This window comes from Plectropomus leopardus, chromosome 12 (genome assembly GCF_008729295.1).
Source record: "Plectropomus leopardus isolate mb chromosome 12, YSFRI_Pleo_2.0, whole genome shotgun sequence".
NCBI lineage: Eukaryota > Metazoa > Chordata > Actinopteri > Perciformes > Serranidae > Plectropomus > Plectropomus leopardus.
Window position 1 is genome coordinate 21120865 of NC_056474.1, and position 26897 is coordinate 21147761.

The 26897-nt window shown below is 40.7% G+C and overlaps 1 protein-coding gene across 1 annotated transcript; it reads left to right on the top strand.

The window, feature by feature from the left end:
* Positions 1 to 375: 375 nt before the first annotated feature.
* Positions 376 to 26897, top strand: LOC121951779 (BMP/retinoic acid-inducible neural-specific protein 3-like). The gene is made up of 7 exons (XM_042498246.1): positions 376 to 623; positions 6992 to 7194; positions 11670 to 11887; positions 17120 to 17225; positions 18821 to 19057; positions 23135 to 23357; positions 25763 to 26897. The coding sequence occupies exons 1-7, from the start codon at positions 376 to 378 to the stop codon at positions 26895 to 26897; spliced, it is 2370 nt and encodes a 789-aa protein (XP_042354180.1).

The window sequence follows — 26897 nt, forward strand, 5'->3', positions numbered from 1 at the left end:
CGCGCGGATGCGGGAGGCTCGTCTCCCGAAATAAAGTTGTGCAAGAGCCGAAATCAAGTTGGAGTAGCGCTTGAGAGAAAAGACTCATCACGATTCAATGTGTTTGGCCGGATCACTCAACTGGAGAGGTTTTAGTCGCAGCTCTCGCATGATAGAGTTCACTTATTCTTGAGAGCGCATCGTTTGATCCCTATTGCTAAATCAGGTGAGTGTCTTTTCAGCATCATAAAACATGTATTTAACTCTCAAATACCACAGGTCCGAGTTATGCTCTCAAAATCTGCGCGACGCACTACTTTATCCATTAGAAAAAAAAATGTGTGAAACTGTGCTCTCTTCCCAGTCCGGAGAGAATGAGGTGTCGCTGGGTGAAGCATGAGCTGTCAGAGAATCAGTCATAAGCGGCTGTCTCTGCTATGGGAGGGGGCGGCTCTCAGCCTGTGGCTCTGCTGCTGCTGCTGCTGGACCTCCGGGGCCGCTGGAGCCGCCGGACAAAGCGACGGCGCCCCCGGCTCCCTGGGCTGGCTGCTGTCCGATAAAGGACCCTTCCACCAGTCCCTGGAGTTCACGGAGGCTGCGGAGAGGTACCAGCAGGGCTACAGCACCAGATACAAGATCTACAGGTGAGGCAGTTGTATGTGTATTTACATGTTTCTTTCAGGTGTTTCAGTTTGGAGTTTTTTTTGCAGGTTTTCATTTCACCCAACATGCCACCGGATAATTTAACTGATGAGCACTTTGAGCCAGTGAGGAACTAATCAGCGACAGCAGCTGCTGTAGTGTTTGGATAGAAATACTGCACACTCTCAGGATTGCCCTCACAGGTATCAACACCTGCACAGCATTAGTTGCAGGCTGATGAGCAAATCTGAAGAACCACTGTAGCGGTGCAAAGTGTGCCCTTTGCTCGTGCCTTTAAGCATTCTGACTAAAAAATTGATGACTTTCTGTGTTTTTTTTGCTTCAGGGTCTGACATTTGATTATCCAGCAGAAGTTAATTCCCTGACAGTGTGTGGACAGTTACATCCTTTCAGTGGCTTCCTGCAGTGTCCCTGAGCTGCACTTTGCTGCTGCTGCTGCCTTTGTCTAAATGTTCCTCACCGGCTTTGTTAAGATTAAGTAGACTGTATCCTTGCTTTTTTTGCTATTTTTGGGCATCCAAAATTGGGGACTGATTTACACGTGGGTCTGAATTAGATATGCTTGTATTTACATAAATGTTCATGCTCATTATTTCATCATTAGTCTTTGTATATTTTGTTGCTTTAGTGCAGTTGTTAGGGTGTATACATTTAGAGGTTTTTAGATCTTGCTGTCTGTTTATTATCTCTGCTGGGCATAAGTTTGAAGCAAATCATTCGTTGTGTCGTGGGTGTGTATGTTTGTCCACTGCCAATCTTCCTGACCACTGGTACAATCAGCTTTATATTTTATGAGCACATTTATGACTGTATGTATAAGGACCTCTCTGGGTTGTGATGATTCACAATTATTGAAAAAAAATGTTTTATTTAATGTTTTGCTCACTGCTGGCTTCTAACTTCTCTTAACCAGCCGGTAGGGTCTGCAACTTTTCCAGAAAATGTCTCAGGTAAAGACAACATTTCTGTCCACTGGATGCAACATTTTGGCCTGTGTCGAAAAAACTGACATCCATAGAATAGTTTGGTCTCATTTTGAACAAGAACATCTGCCATCTTGATTTTAAGGTGTCGGAATGGACAATTCCAGTGGGCGCAGTCCTCCACGGTCTGACTGCAACACTCTTTCAGTCTGTCTTTATTACAGCGTCATACTACACTGTGAGCATTTCAATAGTGGAGCTTTTAGCCTGTCTGACTGTGTAGACTAGCAGATTTAGTTAATTCGGTCTTTTTCATATTTGTGCATCAGTAAGTAAGCGGGCCGTGTAGTAAAATGGTTTCTTTTTGTCTGTTTTAGTTGTGTTTGCTGTTATTTTCTACTCTGTTGTGCTGTAGCTCACAGACAAAGTTAATAACCTTAAAAGTCAAGTTATAAAGCACATGGGACAAAGACATGCAAATGTGTCTTAGTTATTAGAATACATTCATCCTCATAATCCTATTGTATCTACATTTCACGCACAGTGGCTGTTAGCAGGAGGAATCTATCTGCTCTGTGCAACACGCCGCAGCTCCGTAAAGAACAGACAAGGTGCATATTTTTCTGAGCTTCCGGGATGCTTTTGAAACTCTATTAAGTGCACTTTTCTAGTAGATGCAATTTTTTTATGTATGCAGGTGACTTATCAATGCCTCAAGGCCCAAGTTTCTTCTTTTGAAAAAATACTTGGTCTACATCTGTAGGTGCATGAATCAAGTGGTTCGTTATCTCCTCTCAGGAATCTTTTAGGCTCTGGTGTTTATCTCTTAGTGACAGCTGCACTTTTTTTTCCAATAGACTTGCTGCATGAGTGTCCCCAATAGTCCCTTATGAATTGAGACTGCTTCTATTCCAAACCTCTCCCATATTTAGTGAAAATCATTGAAAGTGACAAAGGAGCGGACAGCTCGGACTGTTGAAGGCGAGCCAGCGTCTGTATTAGCTGTCTCACTGCTCGAGGGTCTTTTACCCTGAAACAGTTGACTCTGCAACCTTTAAGCAAAGACTGTTTAAAGGTCCAGTGTGTAGGGTTTGGGGGAATATAATCAAATGAAAATATCAATTGTTGTGTTTTTGTTATCTTAAAATGAGCTGTTTATATCTATATAAGACGGAGGTCCTCTTACTCCAAGAGCACTATATTGCACCACCGTGTTTCTACAGCAGCCCAGAATGGACAAACCATTTCTTGCTCTAGATGGGGCTATTCACATTTCCGCATCGGCAACTGTAATTAGTGGCCCCTCTGCAACGAGCCAAACAATTGCCATTTGACATTTTGGAAACAGGTGACAAGATTGATACCACTCTTTTGCTTGGAAATTGTCAAAGTTATAGCTGAGATAAACTGAATCCAGCAAAAAAGACACGCCTAAACCCCAAGTGATCCGGCTTACTCAATCCAGTGGACAGTGCTTGGTTTTGGCTCAACTGTTTTCAAGAATGTGACTAGGTCACAAACCTTCTTATTTTATAAATAAATAGTACACTAACAGTGCACTGTTTGTGAAAACATCTGAGGCACGAAATAGGCAATGAAGTAACCAAATCTTAATTCATATTTGAGCCACATGGCTGAAGATACGCAGTTTGATCTGCATTTCGCATTGCCTTAGACAGATCTCACTTAGCCTACATATAATTGAAGTCAAGTCATAATTACAGGCAATTTCAGATGTGTCGAAAAATTGTTTGTGAAACTGCTTAGCTCAGTAATTTTACAGGTTTTAATCACATGGTCAGTTTGTTTTTGAGAGGTAGAGAACTTTGCAGATATTTTTGCTCCTGCTAAAAACCTCCTGAACAATGAACACTGAAGGCAATCTAACCGGGAGCTCACACATGTCACACAGGCGAAATCTCAGCATCTGTAATCCTCACCGCTAGATGCCACTAAATCCTAAAGACTGCTCTGCTGGGAATGATTGATTAGGGATTTCCAGCAAGACTCTAAAATGAGAACCTACTTTAATTTAAAAAACAAACAAACAAAAAAAACAGCTGTAACAAGATGACGCATGACAGGAGAGTCAATTTGAACCAGTTCATTTGTCCATTTGGCCTATCATTTAATGTCTTGGGGAGATGGTATCAAGAGAAAAACAAGAAAGCATTTATTCTTAGAAATATGTCATAACTGTATCTCAAAGTCCCCACAGGGTTGCAGAAGCTCATTGTATTTCTGTTTGCTCCTAAATAGCCTGGAGGCTAAACTGCTGTTCTGCCTCTGACCTCTGTAAGAACTGAAAGAGCACCATGAGCATCACTTGGCTGTCACTCATGCAGCAGCAGGTGATTGGGCTTTGGATTTGCTTTAACCTCTTCATTTATACATTTTTTCCCTTCCCAGAGAGATGTTTTCATCACTATTGATTGCTTACAGTACATACAGTAAGCCTTCATGTTTAGATTGCAGATTACGTTCCTGCAGCAAACACCCCTCGGTTTGTCATATGTGAATGCTGATGAAATAGCTTTAGGCTAAACCCTGGGCTGGAACCACAACGCCCATCTGTCCACCAGGGACGGACACTCAGCCTGTCCCCTCGTTATGATGATTGGCTCTAATGACACACTCCACACTGTCCCGGTTCCCCAATTATTTCGCTGCCGATCATTTTTCTCGTGGCAGTGATTTGATTGCCTCCCAGAAGGAGAGGGAGGTACACAGAGCAGCAGGCGGCACGGTGGGAGAGGTAGACATTAACTGATGCTATGGAGGGAGGCAACAACAGAGAGAGAGAGAGGAGCAGCAGTATCTCCCAGACGGTTTGTGAATAGCTAGAGTTCAGCGAGACTTGTGTCCAAAGGGCACAAGATAACAAATGATGGCAGCTGATGATGTGGGACTATATTTTGGTTTCACGTCTTTCTGTTGCTGTGGGAGTCGCAGCGCTGCATTACAATAAGTTCTGTTTTATCTGTGCAGGAGTTATTTAAAGCTGTGACAAGCTTGTTCAGACAACAGTGACAGATAACAGAGATTTCCATCCAGGGGGTACGTGGAAATATTGTGGAGTAGCTCAGCTAATTTGAAAAAGCAGAAACTCTGATTTGGTTGAAAAATATAAATGTATATATATACACATTTTTTTTCTAGCTATGACAGGCAGCCTGAGTCATTTTAACACCAGGTAAGGGGACTGGATACAGTTGCTCAGGGGTGCATGGAGCCGAAAAAGCTTGATTACCTTGGTATGAAATAACTCTGATACTCCACATTGTGAGGCCCACAGAGCACTAGAGATTTATGGTGACCAAGCAGCTAAATACCAGTTCAGCGCTTCTCTAACTTGAATAAAGATAAAAAATTAATTTAATTACACAGCTCTTCTCGATTTCCAAAATTCAAACAGACCGACTGGAATAAATACTAATGTGGTGAGTGATGCTTGGCACTGCCATGGATTACATCCAACTTGGCCGCATGGTCAAAACTTTCTCATTTTACAGTTAAACAGTGCACTAAAATATGTTTCTATAAACATCTGAGGCAAGAAATAGGCAATGCAGAAACAGAATCTTGATTCATATTTGATCAGTGCTGCTTAGTTTGAGAGTTTAACCGCAGTTCATGAACAGTGACTGACATGATTGGCAACTGAGTTAGAGAGTCCTCAGCTCTGATTGGTCAATTCTAGTGAATGAGAGGCCATTAGAGGCAGTAGGAAGAGATGGTATTTCACAGACTTTGTGAATGTAGTGTCAATTTCAGCAAAAATTAGTTATTTAAAAAAAAAAAAAAACCATACCTGTAGCTTTAAAGAAACATCATATAACGTGTTAATTAGTTAGCGTCCAAGGTGCTGGTAGGCAGACGTACATGTGCAGGTCCATTTGTAAACTGCCAGAAAAAATAATACAATTCCAAGAATACTATATCCTGGTAGAGAAATACTAGAATCTACAAAAGCCTGCAGAAAGTTTTTACAAAGTGATCTTACCTCTAGTTGTCATATTTTACCACTTCAGCAGAAACCCTTTGTTTTACTAAAATTATGCTGGGGCCAGCTTTTTGCATCACATTTGATGGAGAAAGGAATTGGAAGTTACGTATAGGCAACAAAATCCCTTGGTTGTGGTTAGGAGAAGATTGCAGATGTTGCTAAGAAACACCCAGCTTTTAGTGGCACAAATATGGCTGGAAGGGCAGCATTGTGACACTAAAAAACACCTCTGACTGGCAAAAACACAGCAACGGATGTTGCTTGTTGGCCTCAACATCACTCTCCTGGGTCAAATTTCCTGCTCTGTTTTCCTTTTCCTTTTTTTTCTAGATCTTGTGTGCTTGTGTTGTTGTTGTTTTTTTTCATTCTGTGTCCCCCCCTGTTTTTGTGGGTCCTTAATTGCAGAGCAGGTGGAACTCGCCATGAGTTTATTTTCCCTCAGCAGCAGATTGAGGAGTTTGACTCACAAGATGGATAATTGAGTTGTCAATCCTGTCAGAGCTGATTAGAACAATATGAGAGGCATAGCTGCTGCAGATTTTTAGACCCAATGAATGGTTAAGTTTCGCTTTTACTGTGCCTGACATTCTGCTGCTCCGTCTGTGCCCAGAGTATGCTCTGTGCTCCAAGAGAGTTGTGCAATCATTAACTAAACTATATATATTCCAATAGCACTCCCAAAAAAAAGGACCAGCATCGATATATAGAGGCAGATGTTTAAGTCCTGGCGGGCACAAGTGTGGGAAACCCTGAGGTTGCTATAGAAATGGGGACATGACCTCAGTATCCTGGCTACTTAAGATTGCATCAGAAATAGTTGGAAAGTGAAATTAAAGATAAAAATGCTGTATAAATGACTGACATGTTAAGCTTTTGCCTTGAGTTGTAGCAGAACAAAAGCAGTCATGACTGCGCCAACTGACAAAGCAACAGACTTCAAACCTCAACAAACCACTTGTGTGCCGTGTCATTAATCGTGTTAAGTAACATCCAGTTTCAATCAATTCAAATGAACACATCACTGCCCTATAATAGACTTTAAGTTATTCCTGGGAGGAAAAGTGAAATCTGACAATGGATAAATAACTGACCACAATCTGATTACCCAAATTAATCTCATACTCCCTTGAGTAAGATATACGAGGTGGCTGTATGTGGTTTTCTAAGGCCTGTTATTAAAGCTCCCAAGGGAAACATTACAGCTCCATTGTGTGTTAATGATGTTTGTGCATATGTGTGTGGTCAGCTGACTGTACAGTATTATTTATAGTCTTTTAATGTATGTTACACACATTCACCTCCTCCTTTGCTTTCTAGACATCTTGTTAAAAAGCCACCTGGGGCCATATACACCACTAAAGGCCAAAACTAAGCGAGCAAATGTCTCTGTGCATGTGTATGTGTGTTGTTGTGTCTCCAGGGAGTTTGGTCGATGGAAGGTCAACAGCCTGGCAGTGGAGAAGCGGGACGATTTCGGTGGCAGTGGCGGCCTGGCTCTGCCCCTCGACCCTGACTTCATGCACACCATCCGCCAGCTGGGGAGGCGGCCAACCCTCCAGACGATTACAGAGAGTCTAATCAAGAAATATGGCACCCACCTTCTCCTCTCTGCCACTCTGGGAGGTACAGTGGAGTACGCAGAGCTTCAAAGCAAACCTGATTCACACAGTTTCTAATGCAATTTTTTTTTTCTTCAGCACATGGGGCACCGTTTTTACCGTCTGTTGCTTTCTGAACAACAAAGCATATTATAATTTTTCTGGATCAGTATTTTTTTGGCTCACAACAAACATCAAATCGCTCTGGTTTAGTGTAAAAAAAATAAATTGGAGAAGGCAGTGAAAGGTATGATTTTATATTTTTGTTTGGCCATCAAAATTGCATGCTCCCCAAACGGAGCTTCATCACTTTTGTACACTATGATTTGTCTGCAATTTGCTTTTCTTTCTTTAATAAATCAAGAATCAGAAATTGTACTTTATTAGAAGAAGTGTGGGTTTGAAAAAATGTCTGCTGCGTGAAAATATGAAGGAGCTATCCTAATGCAGATTTGGTAGAGAATAGCTTTTGGCGATGTACCTTAAAATCCAGGATTATTTTTGATGCTTGCTTTGCTTTTATCTTATTCCCACAAATGCAGTAACTGGCCAAAAAAATCAACAGTAAACATACGGTTTGGCTGTCAGGATCTCAGAACTAAAGACAAAACAATTCTTTATAGTTTAAACATTTCATACCAGTGCTCAAAAATCTCTCAGGCAGAAATCCATCACACAAAAGACAGAGATACAATCGCCTCCTCTGACAACAGACTCAGCAGACAACACAGGAATTTTTTAATAACTCTTGTGTTTCACCTGGAACGACTTTTGATACAAGACGTTTAGACTTTGACTGACGCAGCTGATGTTGTAGATGGTAAAACTTGATCTAACTGAAGCTGAAGTCTACTGCAGGCAAAAGTTTTAAGTTGAATAGTTTTGGGGGGTTTGGTATTGCCTTTTTAGGAATGCTGTTGGCTTAAATGCCTAATATGACCTGTGTTTATGTTTAGACAAGGACTTCCAGCAGCCATTACAATTAGAACTTTTGTCTGACAAAAACAAAAGCAGATGTAACGTGACTTTATTATAAAGCCATAAAACCTCATAGGGAGCAGATGGATATGTCAACAAAGCGTGTAACTTCTATATGACCACAATGTTTATTTCTGGTTTCCAACTGACAATCAAAGTTGTTTTCTTTTAATAGTCATATCTATAGGTAATTTTTGTAAGCATTAATTGCGACACCTTTTAAAAGCACTGAGAAGCAATGTCATCTTGCAAATGGGGGCATCAGATCAGAATGACTTCAAATGACATATCTAATCTGCCACAGTTTTTAAGCCTTAAGTTCGGCACTTTGGCTGTTTCTATCTTGGATATTTTGGAGCCTGAAGTGACCATATTTGGACAAGAGGTTAGAGCTATGGTGGAGGGAGCAGTGGATGACTGTAGTTTGGGAAAAGAGCCGGCGAAACTCGTATTGATTAAATGACCTCGACATGCTGTTGGAGTTAAGAGAGGATTTAAAGTTGTTAAAGTTTGCTAAAAAGCACCCACTGTGAACAGTCTGTAACTCAAACTGCACTCAACACTGTGCATTCCAATACCCATACTACCATATTATATAGTATGCCAGGAAAAGATTTACTGTGTCCCAATACATAGTCTGTCAGATGCAGTATGCCAAAAATACCAGGATGTAGTACTATATCCGGTCGGAATTTTAAATATGCAAGCCAATGTGCTTCCGTGGCTATTCTGACCCACAATCCGATGCGTCACATCGAGTGATGACAGCTGATTGACTGCTGAGAGAAGTCGCAGTGACAAATGACAGCACATTACTGTGACTGATGAACAGAACTAAAATTTCATTTTGTATTTATTGTTTACGTGAACAAAAAAAACATGAATATTACCAACAAAGAAAAAAAATAACAAAACCATAATAAATAAAAAAATGAATTCAATTCAATTGAATTCACAATGTATACAGTTATAACTTAAAGGTTAAACTACATACATTGCCAAATAACAACAGCAGAGCCCTCCAGGTTGATCTCCATCTATGACAAGCTCAACAAATGGTGTTTTTTTTTATCTCCATGGTAATGGATATATGAGCATGAGGGTCAAAGTTCAGGGTGTTATGAAGAATTAGTATGTCCCTATTGTGTACATACGGCATGCAATAGTACATACTATGTGAGGGCAGCTGTAGTACCTGCCAAAGTAAAGAGAATTTGTATGCAATAGAGAATATACCCTATGTTCGCTGAAGTCCAAAACACTGGCTGATTTCCCTGAAAACTCAAGCCTTTTATTTAAATGAAAAAAAAAAAAACATTGATTTTATTAATGACCTGTTATGTAGGCCTCACAGTTTTACCTGCAAATGAAATAACTGACAGATGTAGCAATTTCACACAATTTCTCCAGGGCACACATTGAAAGTTATACTGAGAAATGTTTGGAAATAAACTATTGCAAAAGATTCAAAAGCACTGTAGATGAGGCAGTTTGAAAAGAAATGTCAGCAACAACATTAAGAAAAAGGTAAATTGCATCACTTCATCATAAAAACGTCCCGGGGCCAGCTGCACACAGCTCATGACGAAACATGAGAAATGTGTACATACATTCTTTTCTTCTGATCTAAAAAGCTTCATTCATGGGAGCAAGTTTACGCTACTCTCCTGTCGTCAGAACAACTACGCCGTAATAGCAACATTTTTTTTGTATATAATGACGCATCATCACTGGCAGTGTTTAAACACCATCCAGCAGCGTACCATGCGAATGCAAAAGGTGGCTTTTGCTGTTGGGATTTTACAAAAAAAAGCACTACAAAAGCAGCATCCAGGATACCTAGCACATCATATGTAGACATGAAAAGGTCACTGAACAAACGGCAATATGTGATGAGTTAGGAGTAAGAATGTGTTGGCCATTCAAACGTGACTGGTCAATACTACTTGGACTACAAACAGAAACCAAAACACTTCGGATGTCAAAACCCTATCTCATCAGATTCTGAATACATGCGATTTTGGCCATTTCAAACTCATTAGGCCCGTCAGAGACGAGAACAGCAAAGAAGCAGTGCAGTTTCACCAATTGTGACTCATCAGCAAAGTTCTTGAGCAGCACCAGAACAGCTGTCACTATGCACGGCCATTACGCACAGCTGTGGCTATTTATAGCCCCAATACCACCAATTCATCATGTGTCTTTAAACCAGCACAGTCATCATTATTAAACATCAGAGAGGTGATCAATGATTCATTTATGGAGCTCATGTTGAAACAGACTTTACAAAGTGCTTCAAAATTCAGGAGAAAATTAACAAATCATTAACAGGGAAATAATGATCCAAAGGTAAATAAGAATAACACAATCAATGAAATTGGTAACCTAAACACTCCACCTTAAGATACACTGTAAAATGTGAAAAGTTCATTTTACTTTTTTTAAAAACTAGGAAACTGAATGCCTTGAAAAATCTATGTAAATATAACTATTAATCGTAATTTGTGTGTACTTTATATCATTAAGTTTAATTAAAACTGTGTTATATTTACTTAATTTTGTTAAGTTGCTGCAATTTAAAAGTAATACATTTAATAAAAGTAATCTTTTAAAGTTTTAGTAACTTCAGTAAACCAAGTGCTATTTATCTGTATTCTGCTAGTTGCAAACTAGTCAAACATATTTTTGATATTCTTAAACATGTTAACAAGCAGAACTTGCAGATCTTCTAACTTCATCATTGTTAAAATCCTCCGTCATGATCAGGTTAAGTCAAACTAACTTAGGGTACTGAAGTTAACACTAAGAAAGAACAAGATAATATCACCTACCATTTCTGAGTTGCAACAACTTCGCAAAATTAATTAAATACAGCTAAAAATTCAAGTAAACCTAACACTTGAATATAAAGTAAACATCAATTAAGATTTGTATTGATATTTAACTTCCTTATTCAAGGCAATCGGTTTCCAAGATTATTTTAACTCATATCAACCTATGAGATTTTACAGTGTACGGGTATTTTGAAAACTGTGAGTTTATGTGTGGGAAATAGTGTACACACATTTTTTGTGCCTATGCATTGTTTATACATCTTGCTCCTTAGTTAGTGTGAAATGAGTCTGTTGTGGTAGTTTGGTTTTAGTGGCTGCTTTTTATATTCCTGTAATATCTGTAATCGTCACAGATGTTTCCAAATGTTGAATGTACTTGTCTCCTATAGAAGACCTGAGATCTGTTTAGTTTTTAATGTAATTTTGGCCAATATAATTAAGATAATTAGAACAATTAGGGGAAGTTGATCAATGATCTTGGATAAGCTCTCTGTTCCCCAGGAGTTTAATAGATGCAGAGACCTTGTCTGTGCCTTTTCCTCCAATCATCCAAACCATCAGTTCCTCCACAGCCCTTAATCACTGCTGCGCTTTTTTATCCGATCTGAAGAGATACTAATGAAAGGTGATTAGTGCTGCTCTGTCAGAGTTAATGAAGCTCTCCTTGCCTTTGCCTGACTGTCACCAGGGGAGGAGTCTTTGACAATATTTGTGGACAAACGGAAGCTCGGCCAGGAGTCGTCGCCTGCGGGAGCCGATGGTAGCCGTAGCCGCAACAGGAACTCGAACACTACGGGGATGGTGACCCTGGAGGCCCTTCACCAGCTGGCTGCTTCCTACTTCACTGACAGAGAGAGCACGCTGCGCAGGCTGCACCACCTCCAGATCGCATCCACCGCCATACGGGTATGTGGAAGCCAAGTCAAACTGTAAATACAGCAGCAATCTGTTGGTAGATGAAACGCTGTGCAGTCTCTGCCTGAAGGCAGCTGTGTAGTTTCCCCGGCTTGGGGTTTGCTCGCCTCCAGCAGTTACACATGGGAAAATATGAAGCATCGAGGTGGAGTGGCTCGGTTTTGGGTTCAGCTGAAGTTACTGAACATGTTTTAATGACTTGTGCAGTCGTCAGGGGAGGAAGTTATTTCAGTTTTGACCAATGAAATGCATACACACATCGCTAAGTTAAAGTTGACCCTGCATGACTCAATATAGTACTGAACATATAGCAATGAAATACTGGTTCAGTGTTTGAATATGGACATGCCCACATGAGCAAAATTTATGTGGCCTATTTATTGTTTTTACTCCGAGCCTTGCTGCAGTGATGCAGAAGTATGTCTTTAAGTTGTGACATCACTGCTGGGCGTGGTTACAGGTGCAACGAGTTTTTCAGTGTGGAGTTGACTGACCCCTGACAATGTTATACAAGTATATTATTGGATTTATTATATATTGTTGATGCATTGACATGCAAGCAGTTATTTTATGTTGTCATTGGCAGAGGTGGAGCTAATTAAACAGCTTTTATACTGCTGGATTGTTTAATCTGTTACAAGGATTGACAGATCATAAGGATTGTATTTAAAATCTTGAAAATTAAATAACTAAGGATGTCAGTTTTGGTTCATTTTGCCTTTGATAGGAAATACAAGAGGGCTTTCCCTTTAGTCTGGCTCTGCGTTGACTCAGTGAGCACTAGCACATTTTAAAGTGCTATCCATTAAGGAGTAGTTAATTTTTGTAATGTAATTTTTTTAAAATTTCTGTTGGCTTTGCTGACAGAAGGCTGGCTAGCAGCATTAACATGTAATAACAGTGCCCACTGCTCTACCCTCCAGTCTGCACTGGATGGCTAACATTTGCCTTGGCCACTCTGCGCTGCGCTCTACCCGGACCTGTAGGCCAACACGCGCCACCGGTCAGCGGTGTTGCCAGCTCTTTTCCAATGAAAATAGGTAGCAACAGCTTTAAATGTTGCTAAAAGTTGCCAGATGACATCATACATGACATCATTTGCATGTTGATAACATCATTGTACTTTCCTGAAATTAGACTCGATAGAAAAACCCTTAACAAAATATTTGAATGTCATGAGAGCTCTGGTGCTTATTCTATAGAGCAGCACTTGCAATCCAGAGAGTGAGAGTGTTGATGTAACCATTGAAAATCACTACAACTGAACTCCTACAGCCAGCAGCGTCTCCTCTCCTCCTGCCCGGCACCTACTGCAAGGCACAAGAGGAGAGGGGGGTGAGACTCCACACTGATGGCAAAACAGCCGTGGACTGCAATTACTCTGAGTGGCATGCCTGGGAATGAATTACAATATATTTCTCTCTTTTTTCCTGATGGTCTGAACAAGTCGCTTAATTTGTCGCTAGTCACTTTTAGAAATAAGGTTGCTAAAAGGGTGTGAAAAGTCATTAAATATAGTGAGAAAGTGGGCAGTTGGCAACACTGCGGGTCAAAAATATTCTTGGCGGAGAACCAATTAATGTTAAACCTGTGACATTTCTACTAGTACCTGTAGCTTCAAAATAAATGTAGTGGAGAAGACATACAATGTTTTTCTCGGAAAAAGAAAAGAAGAGTAGAAATATAAAGTAATATAAAAATGAAGTACTTAAGTAAGGTAAAAGTACTTTAAATTCAGTGCTTAGCATCTTTCCTTCACTTAGTGAGATTCAGTCATATGTTTGTAGAGCAAAGTTTAAATTCATGACACTTTGGTAGCTCAACTTTGAGATAACATGCACGAACAAATCCTTTAATTCCATCTCAGGGACTTTACTTCCATAACTTCTTTAATCAGGTAGGATTAAGAACAAATGCTTATTTACAGAATTGGCCTGACATGAGGAAATTCACCTGTTGTAGCTGCAGGGGTGCGGCACATCTATCCTGTTTTTCTCTCTTCGGTGTGCAGTTTATTGTCACATAAAACTCATGTATGCAGAAGGAAGTGAGATGACTCGATTTGCATCAGGCTGATAAACGCATCAATTGATGTGAATATGGTCAAACGTGTCTTTGCCAATCACCCATTACAGACTAATTGAGTGACTGTTTTAAAGCAGTGCAAAACAATATTGCAAGATACAAGGTCTCTGAGCTGCTGCCTCCCCGGTGTCAGGCTTTAAAGAGGAGAGTGAAGAAGCAGAGCGGAGCTGCAGAGCTGCATCCTGTACTATAAAACACCAATCATCCATTTTATCATCTGAAGTGGCCATTAGAGTGTACGCATTAATCAGCCTGAGGGGCAAACGTAGATGCTAAAGTGAGTAGCCACTGATGAAGACAAGTGCCCGCAGCCCCCCCTTTTCCTGAACTGAGAACGTGCTTCTCTGGTTATGCATCAGCTTGATGGATTAGAAATATCATTCCATTAATTTCCAGCCAGGCGGACTTCCATTCATTCACCACTTTGCGGTGTGCGGAGTTCAGGCAGATTGAAGATCAGAGTGAGGGAAAGAGAGCGAGAGATGAATACTACGTTTTATGAGGGATGTAAAGCAGCACCTGCAATACATGGCCATTCATTAAAATCACACACGGTATTGAGGGTTCAGTGAGAAATAGGACGGATCCTGAGCATAAAGTTATGCTAATAGGCAGTAAGTTATGAGTTTGAGTTTTTGTGTTAGAATTTCAAAGTTAAACATCAAGATTAATAACTGTTAGAAATAAGCAGCAGAGTAAATCTTTTCAGTCGGAGTAGATTTCTTCTCTCTGATAAGAACAAATGTATCTGTCTGGGAAAGCTTTCTAATTGAAGACCTTTTTAATATTACCTCAGTGACTCATTGCATTTCAGATTCATGTGAGGCACAAAAGGCTTTGATGAGTGTTTTTTTTTATGTTCTTCTTTACTTTTTTTTTTGAAAATACACAAGTGAAATGAGTCACGTCATGTCAGTGTGACATGACTGGTGACCGTCATCACTGACTAAACTAATGCCCACCATACACGAGAAGACCTCGAAAAGACTTAAAAGACTAAAGTCTGATGCCCCCTCATCTAACGATCATTTGCAACATGTTTTAATCCCAAATCATCACTTAATGCCGTTTTGCAGTGGACTTCCACGTCTACATTTTCTCTTCTTTCTCTTTCTCTTCTCTTCACTCATTTACTCCAGGTAACCTTTTGCGTCTGCAATTGACATTTCGTGATGCCGCCTCAACTGCGTCAACAAATGCACATGCTGGCACAAATCTTTAGGATTAGGAGAAAGTTGCTACCGCCAGCGTTTCATCTGACGCCATCTAGCGGTGTATCATGTGGACGCGACAGGTTCCATCTGGCCACGTTCGTAACTGACACCAACCATCAGCACATCATGCTGCCGTGGCAGGTGCCGTCTAGCAGCATGTGATAACATCGCGAACGGTTCTGCCCAGCCGCGTTGTCAACTGCCGACATCCAGTGGCAAACCAAGCTGACACAAAAGGTGGCTTTTGGCGTCAGGACCTTACACCGAAAGCACTGCAAAAGCAGTGGTATTTGACTACTTCGAAGTGATAACTGGCTGCAACGTGAGTTAATGCTCACAGACTATAAAATGATGCAAAGACTGGCGAGCTTGCGGAGTTTCTATATGCCAGACTACAAAAAAATTCCTTTTGAGATTATTTCCCATCCTGCTCCTAGTGGAAAATATTCTACCAAACTCCCTTTAAGAAATATGTCATATTAACAATTCCATACATGTCCACAAAAACAAACAACTGTAGAAACACAAGATAATAGGCATTAAATGTCGACAGTATTCTGGTCAATTCGGCATCAATAAAATCCATAAAGATAAACTGCATTTGTGGCCTTTATATTTTGAATATTGTCGCCTCAACTCACTACCAGCCTCTGTTGGTTAGCTGCACCCATTTAGTGGAAGGAGATAAAGCAACATCCGAGGCTGAAAAATGAAGCCAATGCTGAAGTGCCAAAAACTGCAGTTCATCCAACAGCTACTTTAGGCTGGTTCAAAAGCAGAGTCAATTCCTGTAGGCCCCCATGCTGAAATGCTCAACTTTACAGCAGAAATAAACATGTTTACAGCCTGGTACAAAAAACAGTTTTAGTCTCTATTGTTCATTTAAACACATATTACTGTACTGCTGATTTTTTTTTTATATAACTGACTAGTTGACATTTCATTAAGGACCAAAGTTATTTAAGGGTGAGGTTGCTTGCGTGACAGGCTGTCTGTAAGGCATCGCTGCAGTCTGCGAGTCAGATCCATTCCTCGCTCCAACACAGTTCCACCCTCTTGTCCAAATACAGTCATTCTGGCTCCAAAAATATAAGATGGCAACTTCCAAAATGCCAAGCTCGGCGCTTTTAAATAGCAGTCCACAAATCAATTGGTGATGTCACATTAGCTACGTCCATTATTTATACAGTCTCTGGAGGAAACCATGGAAATTAGAGATGAACTGTTTCAAACATTAACACAAATTTACCAGTTTCTCTTTCCACAATATTAAACATATTCATCAGAAGAAAAAGATCGACATAAGATAGCTCAGTCTGAGTTCTATGACCACCTTCCCAAATGATCAAAATCGTTTTAGTGCAAAACAAACAAGGTAAAATTCATGATTTCATTCTGACATTTGAAGTTTGTCTGCAGCAGTGAAATTGCTGAAAAGTCGTTTGGTTTAAGGTGTTTTGTTGAGTAATGCTGCCTCATCAAAAAATGCCACCAATCAAAAGCGGATTGGTGCTACCCTGTCAAAATATTTCATTGCTATATATACACAGTACTATATTGATGACAAACAGGGGAAAGTGAACCATAAGAATATTGGACACATATTTAGATATCTCATTCTAACATCTTTATTTGAAATTTAAGGTGACGATATCAGGATAAGTATATATCCCCCATGGAATAATGCTCCTGTTACAGAATTATTTCATATTATACCACTTTTTATTACATGTATACTTTAAGAACGTGCAGAGCCAGTATGTAGCTTGATAGGATGCACATATCGACAGAGCACCGCCACTGGATTATCTGCGCTGTTGTTCTGTGTATTTGAAGAGGGAGGCATCCAAACTCAAGAGATGACATGAAAAGAAAAATAACAATTACAATAAATAAGATTGACATTCTCTTGAATTTCTCACAGGTGACAGAAACCAGAACTGGGCCACTCGGATGCAGCAACTATGACAATCTGGACACAGTCAGCTCCGTACTGGTTCACAGTCCCGAAAACAAGGTTCAGCTACAAGGTAGAATTCTGCTCTCTACATCATAGTGGTGGCATCAGCAGCCTTGTATTTGCTGAGTAGATATATAGATATGAACATGATATCGACTGTCATTCATGTTCAGACAGTTGCTTTAAAGGATAAATCTGGCTTTATTTCATTATTTTCTTATTGTCAACAAATCCCATAAAAAAGCTAAAACCATTTGTTAGTCCTTTTCTCAATAATGTCCAATTTCCCCAACCTGAGGCACTCAGCCCCAAGCCCAGTGTTCACTGCCAAAAAGACAAACATTTTAAAATGGGCCAAAAATAAACACTTTTTTCTTTCCTTTTTTTTTAAATACAAAAAGCTTAGAAATTCAAAATATAACTGGGCACTGTGGATTTTTTTTGTAAATATCACACAAACAAGAGCAAATAGTTTATTTGTTGGGAACTATTTTCAGCGGTGGATGAATACAAATTTGGTACTTTAGTGAGCATTTAAAGTGGCAGGACAGCGTTTGAAGGACTGAATTAAAAGTGCTGGAAGAACATTTTCATTGCAGTGGTGCATCTCCCTACAATTCGCTCATGTTTGAATGTCTGCTGTCCTAAGACGTGTACAATTTTCTACACTTATCTTTACTTTCTTTGTAACATTAATGTTGACAACATAAGAACCTGTGCAGTTCACAGCTGCTCCAGCAGTAGCAGAAATCTTAGTAGAAAACTTTTAAGAAAAACTGATTGTGAAACTAATCATTAATTGTAAAAAGTAATGTCAGCAAAGTTAACACTGTTTAGCTAACAAAGCTATTTTTGGTGAGCTAATGTTACTGTGGGTTGAGGTAGGACCACAGAATAAATTAACTTAGTCAACTAGTTGTGGTTTTACTGTGAAATATAGCGTTAGTTGCTCTAATGACCAGAAAGTAGGCTAAATATCATTCAGTCATCTTCACAAACAAAATATGTACAATGTACGCTGTTTTGGTTTAACTGGTGACACACAGTCACACAATGTTTGCTCATATCGATGGCAACTGTTGAAAACACAAATGTAGGTCTCCTTGTAAAAGCCTTTGGTATGCTTAAGGCAATTTAAATACATACTCACCTGTTTATTATCAACCCCAACCATTTATGCAAGTTACTACAAGAAACCAAAACGGTCACTTGTTAAACCAAAACACTGGCAGCTCTATTTAGAAGGAGGTGATAGTTTTTACTATAAAAACCTCAACTGTTATTTGGCAGTCAACAATGTCTTCATTTTATGCCAAAGTTTGTCATCAATTAGCTGAAATGATTTAGCAAAACTGACGTCTGCTGCTGTAACTGTCAGCAGGCAGCAGCAAACACTGCGACTCGCCACCGCAGTAATGTCAGCACCGCAAGATGGCGGAACAGATGGCGGTAACTAAATCTGTGAATATCGGGCTTTGGCTTAACAGATAATTTATTCTAGAAAGACCAATTTATTGTAAGTTTTGGTTTTTCTTGGACTTTGCTGTTTGGAAGAAAAACATAGAATAACATTAACTTCTTTTATTACGAGACAAGCATAATAATTTCATTTAATTTTTCTTACGAGCTCAGCCCATCTTCATCAAGTCTTTTTACTTTCCACAGGGCTGCAGGTCATCCTACCAGGCTACCTGCAGAGCCGCTTCATTCAGGCAGCTTTAAACTACATTGGCTGTAAATCTGAGGGCCAGTTTGTGTGCCAGAGCAGCGACTGCTGGTGCGAGTGCAGCGCGGACTTCCCTCAGTGTAACTGTCCTCTCTCTGACCTGGACACTCTGGAAAACAACCTGCTGCGCATCAGAGACACCTGGAGGCTGACCAACCGGGAGTTTGAGGAATCGGGTGAGTCAGGGATTTTAATTCACTATGACACACCAAAATGGAACCTGAAAATGTCAGCTTGAATGGGGCTTTCAAAAAACCCAAGGATGGAACATCGACTTTTAAAGTTCTCAGAATGCTGGACTTCAGAATACAGGTTTATTTTTTTTCAATAAAAAAGAATAATTTTAAAGTTGGATTTAAGAGCCAACATGAAGAAAAACACGTCTTGTTTTTGTTCTAAATGCATTCTTGGCTGTCAAACATTGCCAGCTGCCAGGCGCTGAATCAAGAGACCTGTCAGTCATTGTGTCAAATCAAATGAGGCTTCTGGTGCTGTCTAGGTGCTCAGGGCTGCAGTATGTGTAGAAATATACAGACATTTTTTTAAAAAGTCCATCTGTTCTCACCAAAGTGCTGTGAGGAATCACAATAAAAAAAATGGAATGAAAGGCACAGTTCAACATTTCAGGAAACACACTTATTCTCCCAATCTAACTCCCGACAAAAGTAGCTAATTATTTCTCAAAATGTCAGTTATTTCAAAATTATGTCAGCTATTAAAAGGTATACTCTGCAGGAATTGTCTGACTCCCTGTAAACAGTACATTCAGACTCCTCCTCTCTTCACTGCTTCTTTGTAGGAAGGTAACATTTGTTGAAATGGAAAAGCCTATGCTGTAGCAAGCTGACAAAGCTGACCTCTGGCATCTGTCCATCGGAAAACAGGCCAAGTCTGTGTTACATCTGCCAACCCTCCATATTTTCCCAGGAGACTGTTGTTTTTCATTGCCCTCTCTTGGTTTCCTCCCTTGGCCACGATTCTCCAGTATTTCTCCCGATTTATGATTCATTTTCACCTTTTTTTTCTTTTTGTCATCACAATCTGTTTCTGACAATGCACAATGCGTATAAGCCCTACGACTCTAAAAGTCTACTGTTTCCTACCCGTTGGTGCTTCCCCCTCTCTCCCTCCTTCTCCGGCTTCCTGGACCCAGAGAGGAGCGCAGCTGCCGGTAGACACCTCGTCTCCGTGCTGACTGCGTTAAGCGTGCGATAGTCCAACAGGACTGCATGTCTACAACAAGTGCTTAAGGGGTTGGGGGGATCCAACCCGCCACCGTGAGCCTCCTGTTCCACCTCACTTGAGCATCCAGAACCCAGGGGTGTGTGAGCCAGGGAGGACAGCCGGCTGTGGGTCCAACACGTTCTCATCCCGAGTTGTCACGTGTTGCTGCTTTGCAGTGGAATTCCGAGTCTACATATTACGCTCTAGGTATCCTCCTGCGTCTGTATGTTCCAGGATGCCGCTACTATGATGTCAACAAATGCACATGGTGGGATGAGGAGGCATGTGGTTATGTTTGGGCAACAACAGCACATGGCAACTAACGCTGTAACGCCAACAAATGCACATGCTGACATGGATGGTTAGGATTAGGGGAAGGAGGCACAAGGAAAGATGTAGAAAAACAACATGACATTCAGAGGGGAAGCAAACACCGACATAAAAGTCCAAGGTTTGCTGGATCCAACACTTCTGGCGTTGTGATCCTGCGCTAAAAGCACCATCAAAGCATAGAAATCTGCTCGTTCTTAATGAGAACAGGCTGCTGGGCTACTGGGACAGGCCAAGCCACAGCCTGACCGCCCTTGCCCCTCCTGGTACTCCGCTGCAGTAACAGAGTCACGAGCCATAAATTAAATCAAAATTAAGATATTTTAAAAAACAGCATCATCAGAGTACAGGAAACAAAGCCTCTGAGACTAATATTATTTTGTTGAGGAAAGACATGCATAGAATATCTTTAAAGTAATGTCAATAATTTAAGCTCTCATGATGGAAAAGGCATTGATTCCATCCACAAAAAAAGCATAGAAATCTGACGTACAAAAAATTAAATTAAAAAAGAGGATATGTAATCATGATGATGTTAACTATTCCTCTACTGTGTTGAGCTAACCACCACAGTTAGAGCACCACTGGGCTTATTATCATGGTTGGTGATTGTAACTCTGCACAATTGTGGAGCTCTTTCATTGATTATGTGACATTGACTGAAAGGCCTGGTGTATAAGAGCACACTGTATTCTCCTCAGTCATGGCTCCCATAGTCATTTCCCTCAGCTCTGTGCACTCGAGAAAGGGCATCTACACACATAAATGGACCAACAGTTGCACAAAGCTTGGCCGACATCCAAGCACCTAATAATGTATTATTGCATTAATTTTGAGACAGTGCTATAATTACCATAAACACACCATACCAGGAGATTAGTAGCCTCGACTGGCATTTACAGAGCAATTTACGCAGATATTCGCAACAGCTCTGATTGATTGTTTTGAGGCACAAACCAGGAGGACAAACCTGCTGTTAGGAGCCAAGTTTATACAATAATACTATTACAGTACCAAGGCAGGATGTATTGATGTTTGAAAAAAGGCACCTTTGACACAAACCCCTGTAGAGTTGGCACTGTGTGTTTCAGGTTTGTGTCATTTTTTTATTTTAAAGGGACAGGTCACACCAAATAAAAACACATAGTTTTCCTCTTACCTGTGGTGCTATTGCTCAGTCTAGACTGTTTTGGTGTGAGCTGCTGAGTGTTGGAGATATTGGCCGTAGAGATGTCTGCATGGCACCGAAAAAAATACATTTAAAAAGCAACATCTCTGTCAAATCATAACCTGGTTACTCAAGATAATCCACAGAACTTTTTTTGTGAGCAGTTTCATGCAAGAACTATTTAATTCTACCAAACTATATCAGCCAACCGTATTACTACACAAAAGGAAGCATGCACCTCTCATGCACGAGAGGCGAAAACTGGACTGCTGTAACTTTAGTGGTGTTCGGTGAGCTAGCAGTAAATGCTTCCCTCTGTGTGGCAGTGCGGTTGGCGGTGTAGTTCAGTAGAAAGACAATAGTTCCCCTTAGACACTGCATTCGATTTTCTTGTTGTCCTTCATTTTGATGGACAGAGTCGTAAGAAATTCCATCATAATCTATTATTACCCATCATTTCAGTTTCCATCTTCAATGATTTTGACACAAATTCATTCCTTTTGATTTTTTAACCATTATACAGAGCAATTTATAGATTATGCGTTTTTGAGGATATGGTTCTATTTGTTTAAGTTTCCATTTATGACGTGCACATGCATTCATCACACAGTTACATTGTGACTCCTTTCAAAGGTTATGTAAATGCTGTTCCTGCAGTGGATTTAGGAAATGAAAAGATGTTTTGCTGCCTTTTCATCTTAACGAGTTATCAGTAAGCAGCCAGGTCTATAGAAACTGAGAAAAAATAATGTAATTGCTAATGACAATTAAATAATTAATAATTTATCAATATAATAATATAATAATAATCACTAATTAGTTAGTTTCACAATAGAGAAGGCAGACATTTCTGTGGCCGATCTCCAATGCTCAGCAGCTCATTGTAACACAGACTGATAAATAGCATTACATGTAAGAGGAATTTTTTTTTTTTTAATTTTGTGATGAACTGTCCTTTTAAATTACACCTCTTACTAAGTAATATATAAAAATAAACTGGCAGATAATGAAATGCCTTGATGCGTACATGCATGTGCAAATTATTTGTGTCACAGTTTAAAAAGTTTTTAAAAAAAATGTCGGGGAACTTTTCAGGCTCACATCATTCTTTTGTGTTTGACTCATGTAATTTAAGTCACCGTGGCAACCCCGCCTTACTTTCACATTGCTGAAGGCAGGAATAGCAATTTTGCTTTCAGTGTCACTCATGTCTAATTAGAGACTAGTTGCTTTGATGGTGTTCAGTACTGCAGGAAGGTAACAGGTGGTGATTAACATACACATATCATTTTCACAGAAACAAAATATGAAAGGAGATTATTCTCTGACATGCTCATGACATCAGCATTCCTACCTACAAAGAAAATCAAAACATGCTTTCCTGGCATGTTGCAGCTGTTATTTCTCCTCTTGAGCTGTTTGCTTTTCTGGGACAAACAATGAGGAGTCGACAGTTTTTCGGTGTATTGTTACCCTGAGGCTCATAGCTACAGGCAGAATTTACTTATTCATGTTCTTTTTTTCCTACCAGAGGAGTTCCAAAGCTTTGTTGGGAAACTGCCAACCCATTACGCTGTAAACACATCTGTCGTGGAACACATGTGGAGGACGGATGCCAGCCTGCTCCAGCGCTACAAGCAGCTGGAGACCAGTAGTGCCCAGCTTTTCACCAAAGCTCGCCGCACCGCTAACAAGCTCTTTGGCCTCAGCAAGAGGTGCCGAAAACAGCCCAAAATAGTCCTGCAGAGGCCGAGGTAAGTGCCAAGGCAAGAACAAGAGAGGAGAATATTTATACTGCAGCCTGTTAACCCAAGGTGCTCCTCAAAACTTATAATTATGAAAATGATTTATGCGCCAGGAGCTGGGTGAAAGCAGCAGAGCGGGACGGTACTTATTAGAAGGCACTTGAGGAAAAGTAGTTGTGGAGTGAGGTGAAAAGTGCTGACAGGAGCAAAGCTGCTCCTCTGTTCCACCCGGGGGAAAAGACAAACGGGATCATGTTTGGCCAAACAGAGGCATTTTTATGTCGGCAGGTTTAAACAGCATCACAATCGATCCGACATCCTAGAATTCCTCATATAATAATCCATTCATTTTAAAAGAATCACATCAAGGAATTTAAGCTGCAGTGACTGGTAATACATGACGAATTTGCTTATATTTATTACTGTGTTTTTTTACGGTTCCAGCGGCTGTTTCAGCAGCAGTCCCACCTGGATACTCTATTTTAGCAGTCTATCAGAGACCACTGTGGTCATAACTTCACTGAGATTTATGCCTCTCTCATGGACACTCCATGTTGATAGCTATTTCTGGCAGGGAAATTAACTAAATGACTCAATCCATCAGCTCACTAGTCAAGTGGAGGCACTGCCTTCTCAGTCCACAATCCAATTACACGTCTTTATCACACCCTTTCTGCCTGTAAAAAAGAATTCAATAGCAGTTTCGGGTCACTGGTTAAGTCCAGGTATTTTTGTGCTTGCTTTTGTGTCCCTTTGAAACTTGATTTTTTTTTTAATCTGCATTTTTACATTGTCATTGTATTTTTTAAGTGCTGTCTGTAACTCCGGAGAAAAACATTTAATTAGGTCTCATTTCCAGGTTGTCAAATACAGACGCTTTGAACTGATGGTTCAGTCGGCTATCAACCAAGACAACGTACCCTCATTAGTGTCCAAAATTATTTTTTCCCTCACCACCGAATGAGACTGGTAGATGAAAAAATCCACCAACAAAGTATATTTTCCACTGGACAAAACAATAAAATGGCTTTCTTTGTCACACACATTTGTTTTAGTACATTTCATTAAAATAATAAATGAATATGTCAAATAGCAACTTAAATAAGAGGCTGAGTGAAATTATTTTAAGGTATTCAGCAATTCAACACCTAAGCCTAAGTATGTGAATTAGTTTCCTCTGGTAACACATCTTTAAGTTTTGGGCTTTTATTGTGAAAGGTGAGAACGGAAGAAGCCCTGTACTGTAAACGGTGCAGTGAAACTAGGAGTGCTTGAGACGGTCAGTTTTGTGGCATTGTTTAGATGTGCCAAAAACACATAGTTTTGTGTGATGGCATGATTTTTTGTTACATTACTATTTTGGTACAAATGTGTGGCAAACATTTATTTGTCAAAAGAAAAATCAACCCACATTTGGAGCTTGGCAGGTGTTAATTCTGACCTTAATACAGCGTTTCGTATGATATCTAACAAGTTGCCCACCCATGGATGGTGTCGTCACATTACGTACTTACAGTAAAGTTGTGTAATTAACATGAAGTTACAAAGATTAGGTTTCTGAAAATTAAGAGATGGTGATGACATACCTTAAGTTAACTCAAAGTTCACTTGGTTTCACTCGGGACATAAACACTGGTCTCCTGGGGGAAAGTCCTGTGTTTGTTTGATCCAACCACCACCCTAACATGCCTCTTTATGCAGACTTTAACTCCTTTTACTTATTTCTTCACTCCCATCAGCAAATTAGTCACATGATTGCAGCCTTTGCAATTACATGGGTTATTCATGAATAACTAGCTCATGATTACATAGGTTTTATATGACTTCTGTTGCATTTGTTTTGATAAATATAAGCATGAACAGTGCATATGAACAGCCTGACCCAAAGCGTTGGCATTTGATGACCTGAGAATGACAGTCAACAATCACCTTTGTTTTCCTGAGTTACAGATAGCACCCTTAATATCACTAAATATTGTGCTGTATCTGCGGTAGAAGTGGAATAAACTTGCAACAAAAGAAGAAAGAGTTAGGAGGCAATAAGTATGTATGTATGGGTATGTGCATCTGTTTGTATGTGTGAGTGAGTCTGTGTGTGTGTCATCCCCACCCATCTGCACTACAGAAGGGGAATTCAATAGATTAAAATATTCATTTTGATCTGATTTTCCTTCTGGAACTCCAGCTGAGTCGGAGTATGACTAAAATTGTTTTTGCAGCACATCAAAACAACACGTATTTTTTGTGAAAGGCAGGATTAATCTTTATGGGCAAAACATTCCCTTCATTGCATATTCAAGAAAACAATGACAAAGACTCAAAGTAACAAAAATGAATAAGTCAGTAAGATCCAATACAGAAGTGTTGTATGTCTGAAACTGAGGTGATTAACACGACTGTCATCTCGTCCTCAGGCCTCTGAACTTCTGGTTGAGCTACGCCCTCTCCATCTTATACTGCAGTGAGAACAACCAGGTCGGTGTTTACAGTGACGAGAGCCGCAGCTGCTCCTGCCCCTACAACCATCCGCCTTGCCAGGGCATCATTCCCTGCTCTGTGGGCGACGGTGCTCGCTGTGCCTCCTGTTCCACCGAGAACAGGACACGATGCTCGAGCTGCAACCTCGGCTTCACACTGACCCAGGGAGCCTGCCGTCCTGCCATTCCCGACCCTACAGACCCCTACCTGGGCTTGGAGAGTGACCGAGACCTGCAGGACCTTGAGCTGCGCTACTTGCTACAGCGGCGCGACCCACGCATCGCTCTGCACGGTGTGTTTGTGAGCAATGACGTGCGCGTTAACACTTGGTTTGACCCATCGTGGAGGAAAAGAATGCTGCTCACCCTCAAGAGCAATCGAGTGAAGTCCAACCGCGTTCACATGCTCCTCGGACTCACCCTGCAGTTTTGCCTCACCAGAAACAGCACTCTGGAGCCGGCATTGTCTCTTTTTGTGAATCCCTTCGGGGGCAGCCATTCAGAGAGCTGGACCATGCCTATAGGTCAGCACGGATACCCTGACTGGGAGCGGACCAAGCTGGATATCCCCTTGGACTGCTATAATTGGACTCTAACTCTGGGAAACAGATGGAAGAGCTTTTTTGAGACGGTTCATTTTTATCTGAGGAGTCGTATCAGGGACCCTGTGGGAGTGACAGGAGGAAACAAGAACCTGACGGTGTACTATGAGCCTCTGGAGGCGACGGAGCCGTCTAACAACATCGGCTATATGAAAGTGAACAGCATGCAGCTGTTTGGATACAGCGTGCACTTTGACCCCGAGGCAATCCAGGACCTGATTCTGCAGATAGACTACCCGTACACTCAGGGATCACAGGACTCGGCCCTGCTGCAGCTGGTGGAGCTGCGCTACAGGGTTAACCGCCTCTCACCTCCAGGGGCCCCGCACGTGGATCTGTTTGCCTGTCTGCTGCGCCACAGACTCAAACTGTCCAGTGCAGACGTGACCAGGATACTCACTGCCCTGCAGGCTTTCAGTGCCAGACAACCAAACTACATGGAGTATGAGGCAAATAAACTGTGTAGTTAA